The 14,997-nt window shown below is 32.7% G+C and overlaps 3 protein-coding genes across 3 annotated transcripts; 1 reads left to right on the top strand and 2 right to left on the bottom strand.

Moving 5' to 3' along the window:
- Positions 1-386: 386 nt before the first annotated feature.
- LOC120165885 (bet1-like SNARE 1-1) lies at positions 387-2,465 on the top strand. Its single transcript, XM_039175316.1, has 6 exons — positions 387-506; positions 665-774; positions 1,257-1,404; positions 1,866-1,922; positions 2,017-2,076; positions 2,200-2,465. The coding sequence occupies exons 2-6, from the start codon at positions 761-763 to the stop codon at positions 2,287-2,289; spliced, it is 369 nt and encodes a 122-aa protein (XP_039031247.1). The 5' UTR covers positions 387-506; positions 665-760; the 3' UTR covers positions 2,290-2,465.
- Positions 2,466-5,377: 2,912 nt separating this feature from the next.
- On the bottom strand, positions 5,378-6,475 carry LOC120165972 (transcriptional regulator TAC1-like). Its single transcript, XM_039175398.1, has one exon. It carries the CDS (start codon positions 6,272-6,274, stop codon positions 5,738-5,740), a length of 537 nt encoding a protein of 178 aa, XP_039031329.1. The 5' UTR covers positions 6,275-6,475; the 3' UTR covers positions 5,378-5,737.
- A 3,246-nt stretch (positions 6,476-9,721) lies between these two features.
- Positions 9,722-11,802, bottom strand: LOC120166101 (transcription factor bHLH3-like). The gene is made up of 2 exons (XM_039175464.1): positions 11,710-11,802; positions 9,722-11,464 (listed from the first exon to the last, which is right to left on the bottom strand). Exon 2 carries the CDS (start codon positions 11,311-11,313, stop codon positions 9,814-9,816), a length of 1,500 nt encoding a protein of 499 aa, XP_039031395.1. The 5' UTR covers positions 11,314-11,464; positions 11,710-11,802; the 3' UTR covers positions 9,722-9,813.
- Positions 11,803-14,997: the final 3,195 nt, after the last annotated feature.

The raw sequence follows: 14,997 nt of genomic DNA, 5'->3' as shown, positions 1-14,997 counted from the left end.
CAGATGTGCAACGCGAGTCAATTTGAATTCATTAAGGCAAAACCTTAAAACCAGAAGCATTAAAAAATAAGGGAAAAATAATATTATGTAGAATATATATACATTTGAATTAAAATCATCTTCATCCCTTATGACATGTGGATGGATAGAAGGAATAACAGTAAAAAAATATTTTCAATGATAAAATTGAAAAAAATCGACGGTTAATTTTTTTTTATAGCTAAATAGTCATACGTATAGTTTACCCTTTGCCTTAACAATAATATAATATAACTATCCAGTATTAACCCAAAGAAACTTCTTTTGTTGGGCTTCTGTTTTTAGCCCATTTGCTTTGCTAGTTTATATTTATCTTCCCAATCTCTTGACAAAGAAAAGATCCCAGATTCCATAGCAAATGAAAGCTTTGTCAGTAAATCCTGCAACGTCCAATACCGATTCCTGATTAAGTATTATTTTTCTTCTTCAACAAAATTTTGGGTTCTATTCTACCGTAGCCTTACCAGGTAATCTTTCCGGTTTCAACGCACTTTCTTTTTAATTATTCTCTCGCAGATCTGCATTTCTTCACTTTCGATTACCCTTTTTCTCGCTTTCTCATTCTCTAATTTTTGTTTTTCAACAATTCTTTAACTAATTTCGTTCAATTCTTGAATCAGTACAGATTTTGGAAGTACCCAAACAGGTCAAGAAAGACTTTGCTTTTGATTCTTTCGAAGAAGGTTAAAAGGGGATTTGGTTCTCACATTTTAGAAGAAACATGAATCCTAGACGGTCAGTTTAATCTCTATTTTACGGTAACCCCAATGGTTTGGTTGCGTTAAATTGCTTGATTAGATCTGTTTGTAAATAATTAGCATCTGATCAGTTATTTGGGAAGTTTACCCTATTAATTTGTCCCATTCCATATAAATTTTATATGTTTCTGGATAATTCACATGTGATCCGAAGAAGGTGTTTGTGAATTTCCCTTTTAAAACTGAACTTGCAATCTAATTATTAATATCAAGTGATGGAATGCTCTTTGATTATTAATCTTGATTATGCCTTCGATTTGTTGTGATGTTGTTGTATCAAGATCTTGAATTTCTCTTTTAAAGCTGAACTTGCATTCTACTTATTATAGATAAAGTTTTACGATGATCTTTGAATATTAATCTTGATTATGCCTTCGGTTTATATATTCCACCCTCCAGCTGAAGAAGTTATCATTTTGTTAATGTTCTGGCAATCTAATGAGATATGCATGTGTGCAGGGACATGCGTAACAACAAGGTTGCCCTTTTCGATGGCATCGAGGAAGGTGGAAAAAGAGCCTCGTCTTCTTACTCGCACGAAATAGATGAGCATGAAAATGAAAGAGCAATGGAAGGATTGCAGGACAGAGTCAATCTGGTGAAGAGAGTAAGTATCATCTTTGCCGCTAATGCCATTATTAATCGCATTGTTCACTTGCTTCCATAAACTACATGATAAATTGCAGATTCTTAGTGTTGTAGATTTTTTTTAATTAATGTCAATAAACTGGATAAATGGGATTTTAGAATCTTGTAATTACCTGTAATAAAAGGATCCTTTTACATTCTTCAATTCCTTTCCCTTCCATTGCCTTCCCTTTTGTTCTATTTCAGTCTTGAAACTCAATTCTTTTATTAATGGCATTATGCTCGTGTAAATATGATAGTCTGTTGCACAAATCTATGTTCTATATGACTAGGCATTTCCATCATTCAGGTTTTATGGCTCGAGCATGTTTTGGGGTAGATTTTCAGGTTGAATCCTGATTCACTGCCCTGTTCTAGGAAATCATAATATAATACTTCCTGATCAATGCAAGCATGTTCTGATACATGTCATCTCTATAGCTTTCTGGCGACATTCACGAGGAGGTGGATAGCCACAATCGCATGCTGGATCGTATGGTATGTATGCACCAGTAATAAGACTATATTCTTCTAAATTGAATTGGTTTTTGCCGCTGCCGATGACAATATATGCAACATGGTTTTTAACAAGGGAAATGATATGGATTCATCGAGGGGAATACTCTCAGGAACCATGGACAAGTTTAAGATGGTATGTGAACTAGCAAACTTTTCTGTGTCTTTGCATAACTTCTAATAAGCGTGTGTGGATCTGCGTCTCTGTTCGATACATCGATTGTACGTGCCATGACAATGAATTTGATATGCCTTTCAGGTGTTCGAGACGAAATCAAGCAGGAGAATGTTTACGCTGGTGGCATCTTTTGTGGTTGTTTTCCTTGTGATATACTATCTTACTAGGTAACTGGTGTGGTGTATTTTATACAACTGCAAGCTTTATATGAGAATTTGGAAGACCCTTTCCTTCTTGTACATGGTGACTTGTAAACAATGTGCTTCCTACATGTATGATATTTTCTCATGTTTGTATAAAGATGTTTCGATGTGATATGAAACAAACTGGCCTTTGATAGCAGTGAATGATCCATTTTTTGCATCTACGGTATAAGTAATCTGCACGATCATTAACATGTACCTGTGTCAATGGGATTTTGAGACTTGAAAAGCATATTCATGATTCATCATATCTTATGCTTTCAAGCAATTAGGTTTGGATGGTGAATTTTGAGCCAGAATCACATCAGACCTTCAATCACGGAACTTAAGTTGATTAAACCTTTTTCAATTTTTATAAGATAATTTCAAAAGCTTGCCGTCCCAATAATTCCGCAAGGATCATCGCTTGTATTTTCCAGTGTCCACGCCTACTGATTCTACTTATATTTGCTGTCGACCCCCAAGAGAGAGATTCTATTTGTTGTGTTACCCCGAAGAACCTTTCGTTTTATGGTTGAACCATCACTTGAATCAAACCCTAAGCCTTTCGAATCCACCATTTTAACTCAAAATCATCCCATATTCGATCTAAAATTTCCATCGTCAGGTCAACCTATTTTCAAGCTATGCTCTTCTCGTTGTTTATCAACCTTTAATCGTTCAAGTTTTCTAATGAGGCTCCGATCATTCGAAAGCTCGGGAACAGAATGATGAGTTTCATGTGCTAATTTTTATTTCCTCATTTATTTTTTTGAATTTTATCTAATGTGATTTGCTGCTAGTTTGATTTAGTTCTATGAAACTGGTAATAGGTAAGGGTATAGATTAGGTTGATGCATAGCAGTTGTCGAATAGTCGGTAAGAAGAAAGGAAAGAGGGAAGGAACCGATTGTGCGAATAGGGATAAGTGTGAATGAAGATGGCTAAAGATACCCCAGAAATGTAAACATCTAAGCGTTAGTTTGGCATTATTTTTTAAAATTAACTTTTAAAAGTATTGTAGAAAATAACTTTTAAAAGTACAATTTAAAATTTAACTGTTTGATTGAGATTGTTATTAAAAAGTTATTTTTTTAAAGATAAAATGCTCATTTTAGACATGATATATAGGTTTGTTATAAATATAATTTACCCTTAAAATTGCTAACAAAAGTTTTGTTCACTTGTAACTTATAGTCATAAGAACTTGTTCCCACGTTTCTGTATTTGCCACTTAAGGTACACTTCCTCCCTGTGCCGAAACCATCTTACCTTCTCCACTTAAAAGCGTAATTAGTAAATGTTCACCCAACAATATGTTTTTCCATTCCCAGGTCCAATTTTTAACCTGTCGCAAACTGCTGTTTTTGCTGTACAAGTCCCTCAATCGCAGCCAAGGGCTTTTTCTATACATTTTCAAAGCAATTCAACATTTCAATCGAACCTAAACTCTCTCTCTATATAGTCTCTTTATTTCAAAGTTATTTAAAAGTAAGAACTCATTGAATGCTCTTAGTGATAAATAGGAGTATTGTTCTCTTTAAAAGCCTCGAATGTGAGCAGATGTGTTTGCATGGCGATTGTGTGCATTATCAATGACAAAGAAAAAATTTAAATATATATTATCTTATAATTACTGTAACGACACGGTAAAGTTTGAATCAATGATAGAAATCAAATAATTAACGGCAATGTGAGAGAATCGTAGAAGATAGTATGGGGCCTCTAGTTAAGGGTAAAAATGCATGCTATTTTTTTCCATGAATTTGTTTTTAGAAACCAGAGATCTCCACTGTTCATCCCATTGATTCACCCTACCTTACTAGAGGAATTGATGACATAAAGTTGACTGTAAAGATGGAAATGACTTGCAGCTGTCAGATCAGTGCAAATATAATGCAAATGGTTGCACATGATCCAATTAAACTGAAACGCAAATTATTTTTCATGAATTTGTTTTTAGAAACCAAACAAAATAATGAGACGACATTCTTGATGTGCGGCCTACTGGATCCCCTGATTTTCCATAAGCTGGCAAGAAATGATGATTTATTGTTGGAGACAGCCAGTCTATGATCGACGCGAAAGCATGGTCTTAAAAGAATTTGTCTAGGAACATTTGTTGTGAAATTCACCACAAGATGGGAGTAATCAAATGAGAAATACCATTCTTGAACGAGAAATTCTAAACTGGGATTCACGTTAAACAAGGAAAGGTTTCCTATTAATACTCAGCCATGAAAATATGGCCCAAGTAGAAATTAGATATCTTTATTTTTTCCTTACTTGAACCTTTAGCTCCATGAAAATATGCTACTTCTCATGATGAATGTTAGAAGGATTAATGATCACCCACTAGCTAAAAATAAGTGATTTCCATCGATGAGAAATGCAAGAACATACATGCATGCATATGTACATACAAGAAAAAAGAACATACATCATCTGATGAAAGATAACATATCCTTTATATATATGTTTCTATGTATATTGTCTACTTCAAGACAAGGAAATAGTGTTTATTTTTCGTTTGAATGCATAAGAACGAAGGTAAGTAACTAAATATCAAATAGTAGAAGATATTTTAAAAGATCTTGAGATGAAAGGGCATGTTTCCATGATGGGGTCATGCAACTCAACTGTCTGCCTAGTTTTAATTCACTAATTGATGCAGAAAAACAAGCTTAATGCATCCAAAACATAACCTAATTCATGAACAACAGATTTAAGTTTAATCCAACGTAGGAGTTATAGAAAACCCTACTGAGAATCAATCTTTTTCTACCGGCCATTGTAATAGTAATTCATAAAAATAGCTTAAAATTCCAATTATATTTTACCAAAATTTTCTTATGATTAAGGAAAACATTTCAATTTGATGTTAAAATCTTTGTTTAAACCATGGGGGTTTTCACATTCAACAAAAACCACTACATGAATGATTTCTGGGGAAACCATAGGAAAGTAAATTAGGGTTTCACAAGTCAATAGGCAAGCTCATCCATATTAATGTCTGCTAATAATCTCAACTTCATTAAAACATGAAAATACAGAAAGTACTCAAATGGGAGAAAAACAAGATAGTGCAAAAGAGCACATAGAATATAAAAGAAGAAGATCTTACAGAATCCAAGTTCTGAAGCATTAGGCATGGAAAAGAAACTCCTTTTCTTCTTCTTTCTCCTCATTATACTTCTTACTTGGCACCCTAAAATAGGCCGAAATTGGTACGCATACATTTATTGATCGATGTGGGAATTGTGGGTGAAACAACTTCATGTGGTACTCTCTTAAACTTTTCCCATATCAGCAAATATATATCTCTCCTAGCTACCTGGCTGTTACTTCATAAAGAATATTCCATACTGTACATATATAGAGAGAGGAAATTTCTTGATTCTTAGTAGTACCAATTATCAAACATATATGAACATATACTATGGATATTGACCTAATCGAAGCTCCAAATCTAATTCATCCTCTTGACTACTTCCATCAGCCTTCTTGTTTTCATTATCGTCTACATGTGAAGGACCGATTCTCAAGTTGAGACTCCGAGGCCAATCCTCGTTGACTCTTAACGGATTCATTTGCCGTGAATTTTCGACAAACAGTTCGTTCCCATTGTGTGTGTGTTGGGGTCTAAAACCCCAACCCGATGAAGCTGGGAAAAGAGCTTGATAACTTACATAATTTGGCTGATAGCTTTGGATCGGCGGATACGAATACGACGATCTAAGGCTCGAATAACTCTCGTCGTTGATGACTTCGCGAACTATAGGAATCGAGCTAGGCCGACTGTTCTTGGCTCTATCTTTCCTGTGGATATTCATGTGCCCTCCCAAGGCTTGTGCTGTCGTGAACCCTCTCTTGCAAAACACACACTCGTAGGTCTGTCCGGTGCCGGTGTCGTCCGACTGATCGGTCTCCTCGCTAGAGCTCTTGGAATCTTCGAGGTGATGGTTGGTTTCCATGGAAAGACTGAATTAAGATGTAAGAAGAGAGAGATCAATGTTCAGTACTGCAACACAAAAGATGGGGTATTATAAGGAAGAAAAAGGATGAGAAGAAAGAAATAGACAAGAGACAAATAAAGGACATAGGCATTGGGTTTGAACAAGATTTCTCTGAGAGAGAAAGTCTCTTAGATGCTTGCTGTGAGGGCTTTTCTGTTAGCCGGCAGACAAATTTTATCTCCCGAATTCAATCTTTAATATTATATATAATGATTCTAAATTAAATGGTAAACCTGTTCACATTAAAAGCATAATTCTCCGGCCAACTACTAATTTTTGTGTGTTAAGTACGTTATCATACTAAACTTATAGAAATTCCCATTTTCTTTACTATAAACAACACAAAGGTAAATCATCAAGAATTAACATTTCCAAAGTTAAAAATTCATTTCAGTACTTAAAATGAACTTTTAATTATAAGTTAGTCTCTTTCCATTTATGTTTTTCAATTAGCACCAAAGAATGTTCCATCTATAATTAATACTGCTATATTTAGATGTGTCCATCAAGTCCATGCTTATGCAAAATTTTTGCATTAAACAGGAAAAAATAAATAAAACCATGATTTAATTATGATGGTATAATGAAGCCTGTGAGGAAAGATGCAGGAACCTTCCTGCAGAATATATTTTATGATGGAAAACAATGCATTTTTGTATTTTGCATTTGTCCTCAAGTATAAGCTTTTTCCCACCATAATTAATGGGAAACACTTATCTTTTAACAACTTCATTTGCTATCACAGTTTGCTTTGATCACCTTAAATACTTTAGTAATAAACAAAACCCAGAAACCAGACCCTAAAGGAAAAACAAAATCTGCCATTCAAGAGTGTTGGATTTTCTCAACTTTTTGGAATTGATCATGCGTGTATATACATTCTTGGATGTATCTGTATGGCATGGAGCAGCCTAAATGTAATGAGAATTGAAAGAAAGAAGAAGAATGACGAGCAGATTGAAGTTGAGTCCTTTTCGTAAATTGTGTGTGTTTGCAGGCCGACATTTTTATATAAGAGAGTAGGTTAGATATGTTAAAAGGGCAGGTTTGCTTGGTTACATACGTCGGGAAAATGGCAGCACTGTTAAATTTCCACCAAATTTATGGTTTTTCTAATCATTACAAATTCCTTTTTGTAACTAAATATGTCTATATATCCAAGGAGAAAATTGAAGATGCTGCTGATTTTTTTTAACAATTAACATTCAATAATTTATACACTTCAATTTAAAAACACAAATACAGAGAATACCGCTGTAAGCCATTATATTTGGTTAAAAAATTATAAGTTTTCTCTGTATGAATATGATGCACTAAATAGATAGTTATCAATTTAAAATACTAGTATTATTAAAAGAAATCGTTAAATAACTTTAATTGTATTAAATAAAACTTAAAATAAATAGGGAAAAAAGTTATTGTGGTTCTCACAGTATTATCATTAGATTTTTTTTTCTAAGCAAAAATATTGTATCATCTTAATAATAATACATAATTACATTTGGTAATTATGTATGACATGAACAACAAATTCATTTATGATTTTTTTTTTAAATAATTGTTTTGGATAAATATTTGATGCATTAATAGTGTATAATTCTACACATCAGTAAATTAGATGATAAATATCACCCACAATAAGCTTAAATGAATTTAATTTAAAAAAATTGAAAATATATTATTATCTAATTCATGGTGATATATAAAGATTGTACAGAGTCGATGTTATATATTGATCCATTATTTTCTACATATTTTTTATTTTTTTCCCTTTTGAAGTTATTTTGTTAAAAGAATATCAATTAATTTAAAATGAGAAAAAGAAAGTGTATATATTCACATGTAATGAGTATGGATGAAGGAGAAGACAAAAATAATAATAAAAAAAGCGAACATCACAATGCTAAAGAATTTTTAAAAAGTTGGAAGAGAAGTGAGATTAAGAGTTGAATTAATTTTTTTATATGTTTACTCATAATTATTTTAAAAAAATACTTTTGATAATTTTTTACCGGTAGAAATAATAATGTTTCTAGTAATTTTTTACCGATTTTATTAAAAAATAATAATAAAACCGATAATATCCTTAATTAGCTTTATATTAGATTGCCGCATGTGAGGCTTCCGAAGAACTAAAATAAAGAAAAATATTTTACAAGTTCATGAAAAAGCAGAATCATTTTAACCACATTAGTATGTACCTTTTGTTTGTTTGTTTGTTTTTTTTGGTTAGCTAAATTTGTAAGCCATTAAGAGCTCATGTTTTGATCATGAGCCACCTTGGCAGTGGAAGCCACCCCAAACTCGTCGACAACACTCAAATATGCTGTAGAAGAGTGCATAACTTTACCGGCTATATTCATGCCACCCAGCTTACAGATGACGGTCGTACACGGATTGTGACCGGGCCCTTTCAACGGACCTCAGGGGAGTGATGGCACCACAAGCTTGTCTTTTGCTACCTACTTTTCCCCATCCAGTGGCCTCGTTGTTCCAAGTCGGATCCAAGCTACTAAAAAGGAGAAAACCAATAAAGTTCTGAATAGGGTACAACCTTTATGAAATTTCTTATAGGAAGTCTTTTGACATGAGGTACAAGCTAAGATTTCTAGAGGTGTTCAAATAATTGAACTAATTCGATTAATCGATCGAATCGAATTAGTTCTCGGTTAACCGAATTAATTCAGTTAATTCGATTCGATTACCGAATTAGTTCGGTCGGTTAACGATTAAGAAAATTTTTAAAATTTGATTAACCGTTAATTAACCGAATTAACCGAAATTAAATTTTAAATATTATATATAACATATAGACTCAGCCCAAACCATTTAAAACTCAATTAATAATTTAAGATCCAATAACTTTTAAACCTAAATCAATATTAATTAATTTAAAAAATTATATAAAATTTTTATTTTATAATTATATTTTATTTAAATTAATTATAAACTATTTTTTAATTAAAAAATATTATATATATTATATATAACATATAAACTAAACCCAAACCATTTAAAACCCAATTAATAATTTAAGATCCAATAACTTTTAAACTTAAATCAATATTAATTAATTAAAAAAATTATCTGACATTTTTATTTTATAATTATATATTATTTAAATTAATTATAATTTTTTTTGAATTAAAAAACATTTATTTTTATATAAATTAGAAAAATTTTATAAAAAATCGGTTAATTCGAAAATTAAACGAATTAACCGAAATTTATTCGGTTCGGTTAATATTTTCGAAAAAAAAATTCAGTTAATTCGATTTGGTTTTAACCGAATGAACAGCCCTAAAGATTTCCCATGTCGTGCATCTAATCCATGCACTTTTGGGGTACAAATTATTTAAAAAGTACTACATTACATATCATTCATAGAAACAGAGGCGCTAGTTAACCTGTTAGTCACGACTGAATCCCATTTTTCTACAAGTCGATGCACAGCATTCCCTTAGGTGTACATTATCGATACAACTATTACCTGAATGTCATTTAGATAAAGCATCCATCAGTTTCTCCTTCAATTGTTCGGCACCACCACCCGGGGCTCCAATGGTGAAGGTGTGGACAATCTTGTCATTATCTGTCATCAAAACATCGGATTCTTGTGCTGTAATGTGATTTTCCTTCAAAGCTTTTACGACTCCAGAAACCGGGTGAGCATCCAAAGGGTAGCGCATTGTCACGACTGCGTCGTCGTGCCTTTGCTGGAAATCTATATCAGGCACTGGAAACTGCTTTTGCGGATTGTTTACAGTCTCCTTTTCAGTTTCCAATACCCTAATCTTCATCTGGAGGTCGGTGATATAGGTAATAGCATCACCAAGCAGAGATGCCTTGTCCATCTTAGAGATATTAGGGACAACTGCCCGTAATGCATAGAACCGCTGGTTAAGTTTTTCCCGCCTCTGTCGCTCTGCTTCAACATGATTCAATGGTTCTTCTCTCCCATTGGCCGGCTTCCTTCCCCTCTTCCTTGGTTTCCGCTCATCAGGTAAAGACGGCGAGTCATCTTTTGGGTGATCCAAACTATAAATTCTCGCTTGTGCATTCAGACCTCCAACAAGAAACTGTGGGAACAACTTTGCATCGCCTTCGCTTTGACATCCATTAGAAGAATTACCATAATGTTGATTGGAACCTAGAGATTGAACATCATAAGATTCCAACATGAAGCCTGACTCATCTTCCGTTTTTGGAGAGAAGTTAATACTAATCGATTGAGACTTTGAACCACCCAAACTTAATTCATGTCCAAATATCTTTGGAATTGTTTTTGTCTGCACAGAACTGGATCCACCGAATACAGTACTCACCATCTCCACAATATTCTGATCTTCAGGAATCAACTTAATGGAACCGAGCTCCACCACACCAGACTTCACAGGTACAAACACCACTGTTTGCAATCCAGCAGATCTGGCTAAAAATGATCTCGATTGATAATGATTTGAACAAGAATTCACATCTGAGGTCCAAATTAATTTGCCCGACTTGTAAGATTCTCCAGGACCATACGATATATCACAATGAAATTTGAAGTACCTCGACGTGAAATAAAACATCTCCATGTCCGATACGCCATCCAACTTAGCAACACCGCTATCCTCCTCCGACCCACCAAAGCATACATGAAGCTTCTGGAGTACCTGCTTTCGCACCTCATTTATCTTCTCAACCCCTTCCGGTTTTCCATCAACACCAGCTCCACTAAGCTTAGGATCCCGGCAATGTCCATCACCCCAAATCAAGACTGATCCACCAGATTTCAAGCTCGACACTTGCCAGTAAATCCCATAGTTCCAATTAAACCTCTCAACGACGACACAAAGCTTTTGTTGCAGACCCAAATAACTGGGTGGTGGATATATGAGATCCGCCAGCACGTTCTTAGAAGCCAACAATATCAAATAATCACAGGCTTCAGTACCCAAAACAGATTCCACCTTAGTCTTATCTTCCTCATGTGCCCAAAACTTTTCACCCATTTATATATCACCGTTCAGAACTATATAAAGAAAGCCCCAATTATAACATAGTAGCTTACAGCTGTGCTATGAAACCTATAAATTCCTAAACCACAATCAACAGTGCCGTTCAACTCAAAACATATCTAGCAGCTAAATTAAAAGCTTTAACCTGCAATTCGACAAATTTCGCAACAATTTAGCGGATTGTTTTCAACATTCAATTCCCAAAAACTAGAAGGTCCTAAAAACTCATTCCAATAATCAAATAAAACAAAAAAAAAATTCTAACGAAATTTTAAGCTCTATCCATTTACCAAATCTAGAAGCAATTGCAAAAGGTCAAAGGCTTTAACGGTGAGCAAAATTAAAGCCGGTACGAAGCCCAATAAATAAAAAAGAACAAAAAAAATTTACTTGAACAGGGAAGTACTGCCTCTGAACTTGAGAAAGATTCGTCAGCTTCAGCAGAGAAGAATTAGGCTTTCAGATTTGTCCAAATGTTAGGGTTTTATTTTACTATTGTTTTCATTAATTGGGTTCTTATCTCTTAGAATTGTCGGCATATACGGGTGCCACGTCATGGGTCCCATTCCATTAAATAAAAGGAATCACTGTCACGTGACTTAGCGAGAAAAACGCCTGCTTTATTTGTTGTCAAATATGTCAATGCATTTAGTTGGGCCATGGCCCATGGTTTGAAAAGCCCGATAGACCCAACGTTTTTGCTCCTCGCCCACTTCATTCAAGTGAGATTAGTTAAATCTGCCTTATAACATAAACCATTAACAGATAAACAACTCAATTAATTGGTCATTGTGAAATTAGATAAATCATTATATTTTATTTTTATATAATAAGTTAAATCATTAAAAGTATATATCATGATTAAAATTATTATTATTTAATTAATTAAATAATCTTCAAAAAAAATAATTAGATAAATTATTTTATTAAATCATTATACTTTACTTATTTTGCATACATTTTTTAATATATTAACATGTTAAAAATATAAACTAATATTAAAAATATTTTATTTAATTAAATTAATAAAATAATAATTTTAACATAAATAATATATCACAGTATAATAATATTAGAAAATAGTATTAATGAATTTAAATATAGTTTAAATTAATATATTTTAAATTTTACAACTTACTATTTTTAAATTAATATTATTTTATAATCACTCTAAATAAATATTAGTTGTGTTCATATTCTATACTTTGGTGGTAGGTGGAACCATTAAGGAAAGAACATACACACTTCAACAGAATTGGAGAAGGAATAAAAATATATATACATATTCCATCGCTGTTGGAATAATTCTATTTTTTTTTTACTAGAAGTGGTTTTAAATTGAAAAGAAGTCATATTTGTTCACAGGCTTATTAAATGCATCGTTGTATCTTAAAATATACTATTTGTATCGCGTTGTCACTTAAAGTATTTTTCGAAATATTTTGCACATGAAATTTAAACCGTACCTTCAGTTGTTTTAATATATTAACTCCGTTAAAAAATACGTGAGTAAATTATATATTTAGTCATTCAACTATTCATGCGGTTCTATTTTAGTTAGTCAACTATTTTTGTTTTCAAAATCATCATTAAATTTAAAGTTTTGTTTTGTTTCGGTCACCCAATTCAATTAGATTTATTTTTTAAATTTATAATATATAATAATTCATTTATATCATATATTTTTTTACTCAACACATAAATTTAATGTACAATAATAAATAATATTATAACGTAAATAATAACATATTTAGTTGTTTGTACTTAAAATTTTAATAAAAAATATTAAATGTTAAATTAAACTATCATGAATATTATCATAAATATTTTAATAAATTTAAATATGAATGAGTCATTATCCATTTTAAGAATTTAAAATTTAACGGACTTACTTCCTTCAACTGCACCTTCTTCATTCAGAGGTTAGGTTCTCTCTTCATTTTTCTCTTTTTGACGTAATTTTGAGTGTTTTCGCTTGTTTTTGCCGTTAAGGAATCCGAGGCAGAAGGATTCTTCTTTTTATTCTTCAATTTTTGTTTCGTTTTGTTTTAATTTATTAAAACTCCACATGTGCTTTTCCATTGTTAATTTATCTTGCAAAAACAAAAATTAAATGAACTCCTGATTATTAGCTTCTTTTCCTTTTCTCGTCAAAGTTGATTTTCCTTTCCTACATTTTCTTAGTTACCAAACGCTGCAGCGTTCTCCCCTCCCCCCCCCCCCCCTCTTTCTTACTTTCTTCATTATACTTCTGTTAAATGTAAGATTTTTAGCTAGCGTTTTCCTTTTCTTTGTTTTAATTTTGTTCTATCCCCTGAGTCTAGTCTTTGCTTTTGCGTTCATAAAATTATTTTTCCATTTATATGAACATTTTTTTTTCTCTTCTGCTTGTCAATTGTTTAAACATTTTCCCAAGGTTGAACTTTGTGTCTGGGTTTCCATGCTGGGTTGATTTATTTATTATTATAATTTGTACGATTTTCCCCCGTTCTGCTAATTTGATGAGTTTTTATGTTCCAAGGCATTTTTAGTCTGCCCTTTTGTCTATGGAACAACTATCCTAATACTCTTAAGAGGATTTATTTCCAGGAAACATGAATCTTGAAAAACAGAGACATTTTCCAAAATTGGCATCTGAATCTGGTTCTTGCAGTTGTGATATCGCAGACGAAGAAGATCAGGTTTGCTATTTTTATTGTTTCCATTATTGTTTCATATGTTAAAATTTATCCACGTTTCTTACTCTAGATTCTCCTGTATTTTTATTTTTATATGAAATTAAAATATTTAAGAAATTAAATTAAACTATCACTAAATTTAGTAATGATTTTGAAAAACAAAATAGTTAACTGACCAAAATAGAAATGCATGAATAGTTGATTGACTAAATATGTAATTTACCTAGTGTTTTCCAACGGAATAGTTAACGTGACCAGTGGTGCAAGCAGAGAAGATGCATATGGCATGCCCTTGGCCATGGATTCTTCATTGCAGATTATATACGCTGCCACTCGCAATCCTTCTATTGATTTGGGCCGATAGCCATACGCCCTTTCACACCTCATTATTGTGAGAGGTTACATTTACGGACAGTTCTATTGAGTGCGCAAACTGCGAAGGCATCTCTATGATATTCTTAGTATCAATCCAGTGAGGGGAGAGTTCTAATGGAATCTTCAGTTTGTACAGACGGAGGCAACATATCATAAGGGGCTTTGTTGGTTCACCTTTTATTGACTCAGGCGGAGAGCCGCAAATTCATCTCGTGGTTAATTTATGTGATTTATACACTTCTTCCTCTTTGGATTCCAACGAAACACTTGCAAGTATTGTTCGTCTTTTGACTTGTATAAAAATTAAATTATTTGGTGGGATGTGTCTGAATATATGAAATTACCAAGTTAGATTTAAATTTTGTAATGATATTATTATGGATTTTATTATTAAGTTCTTGTTATAAAAACAAACGAGGCACAACAGTTGTACAAGAATGATCGAAGTCAAAAGTATTCAGCTTCTATAAGAAGGAAGAAGCATGGTGAATAGAGACAAGAGGGTTTTATCCTTTCTATAGTATCTCTTAATATTGGTACCAAGTTTCGATCGAGATGAATAGATTGAAAAACTAAGTGGCCATGGTTGTAATTGTTACAACGTAATTTACTTTCTAAAAAAAAC

This window comes from Hibiscus syriacus, unplaced genomic scaffold, assembly GCF_006381635.1.
Source record: "Hibiscus syriacus cultivar Baekdansim isolate YM2019G1 unplaced genomic scaffold, ASM638163v2 tig00111621_pilon, whole genome shotgun sequence".
NCBI lineage: Eukaryota > Viridiplantae > Streptophyta > Magnoliopsida > Malvales > Malvaceae > Hibiscus > Hibiscus syriacus.
Note: the sequence above shows the minus strand (reverse complement) of the source record. Positions and strands in the feature narration are given on the sequence as shown.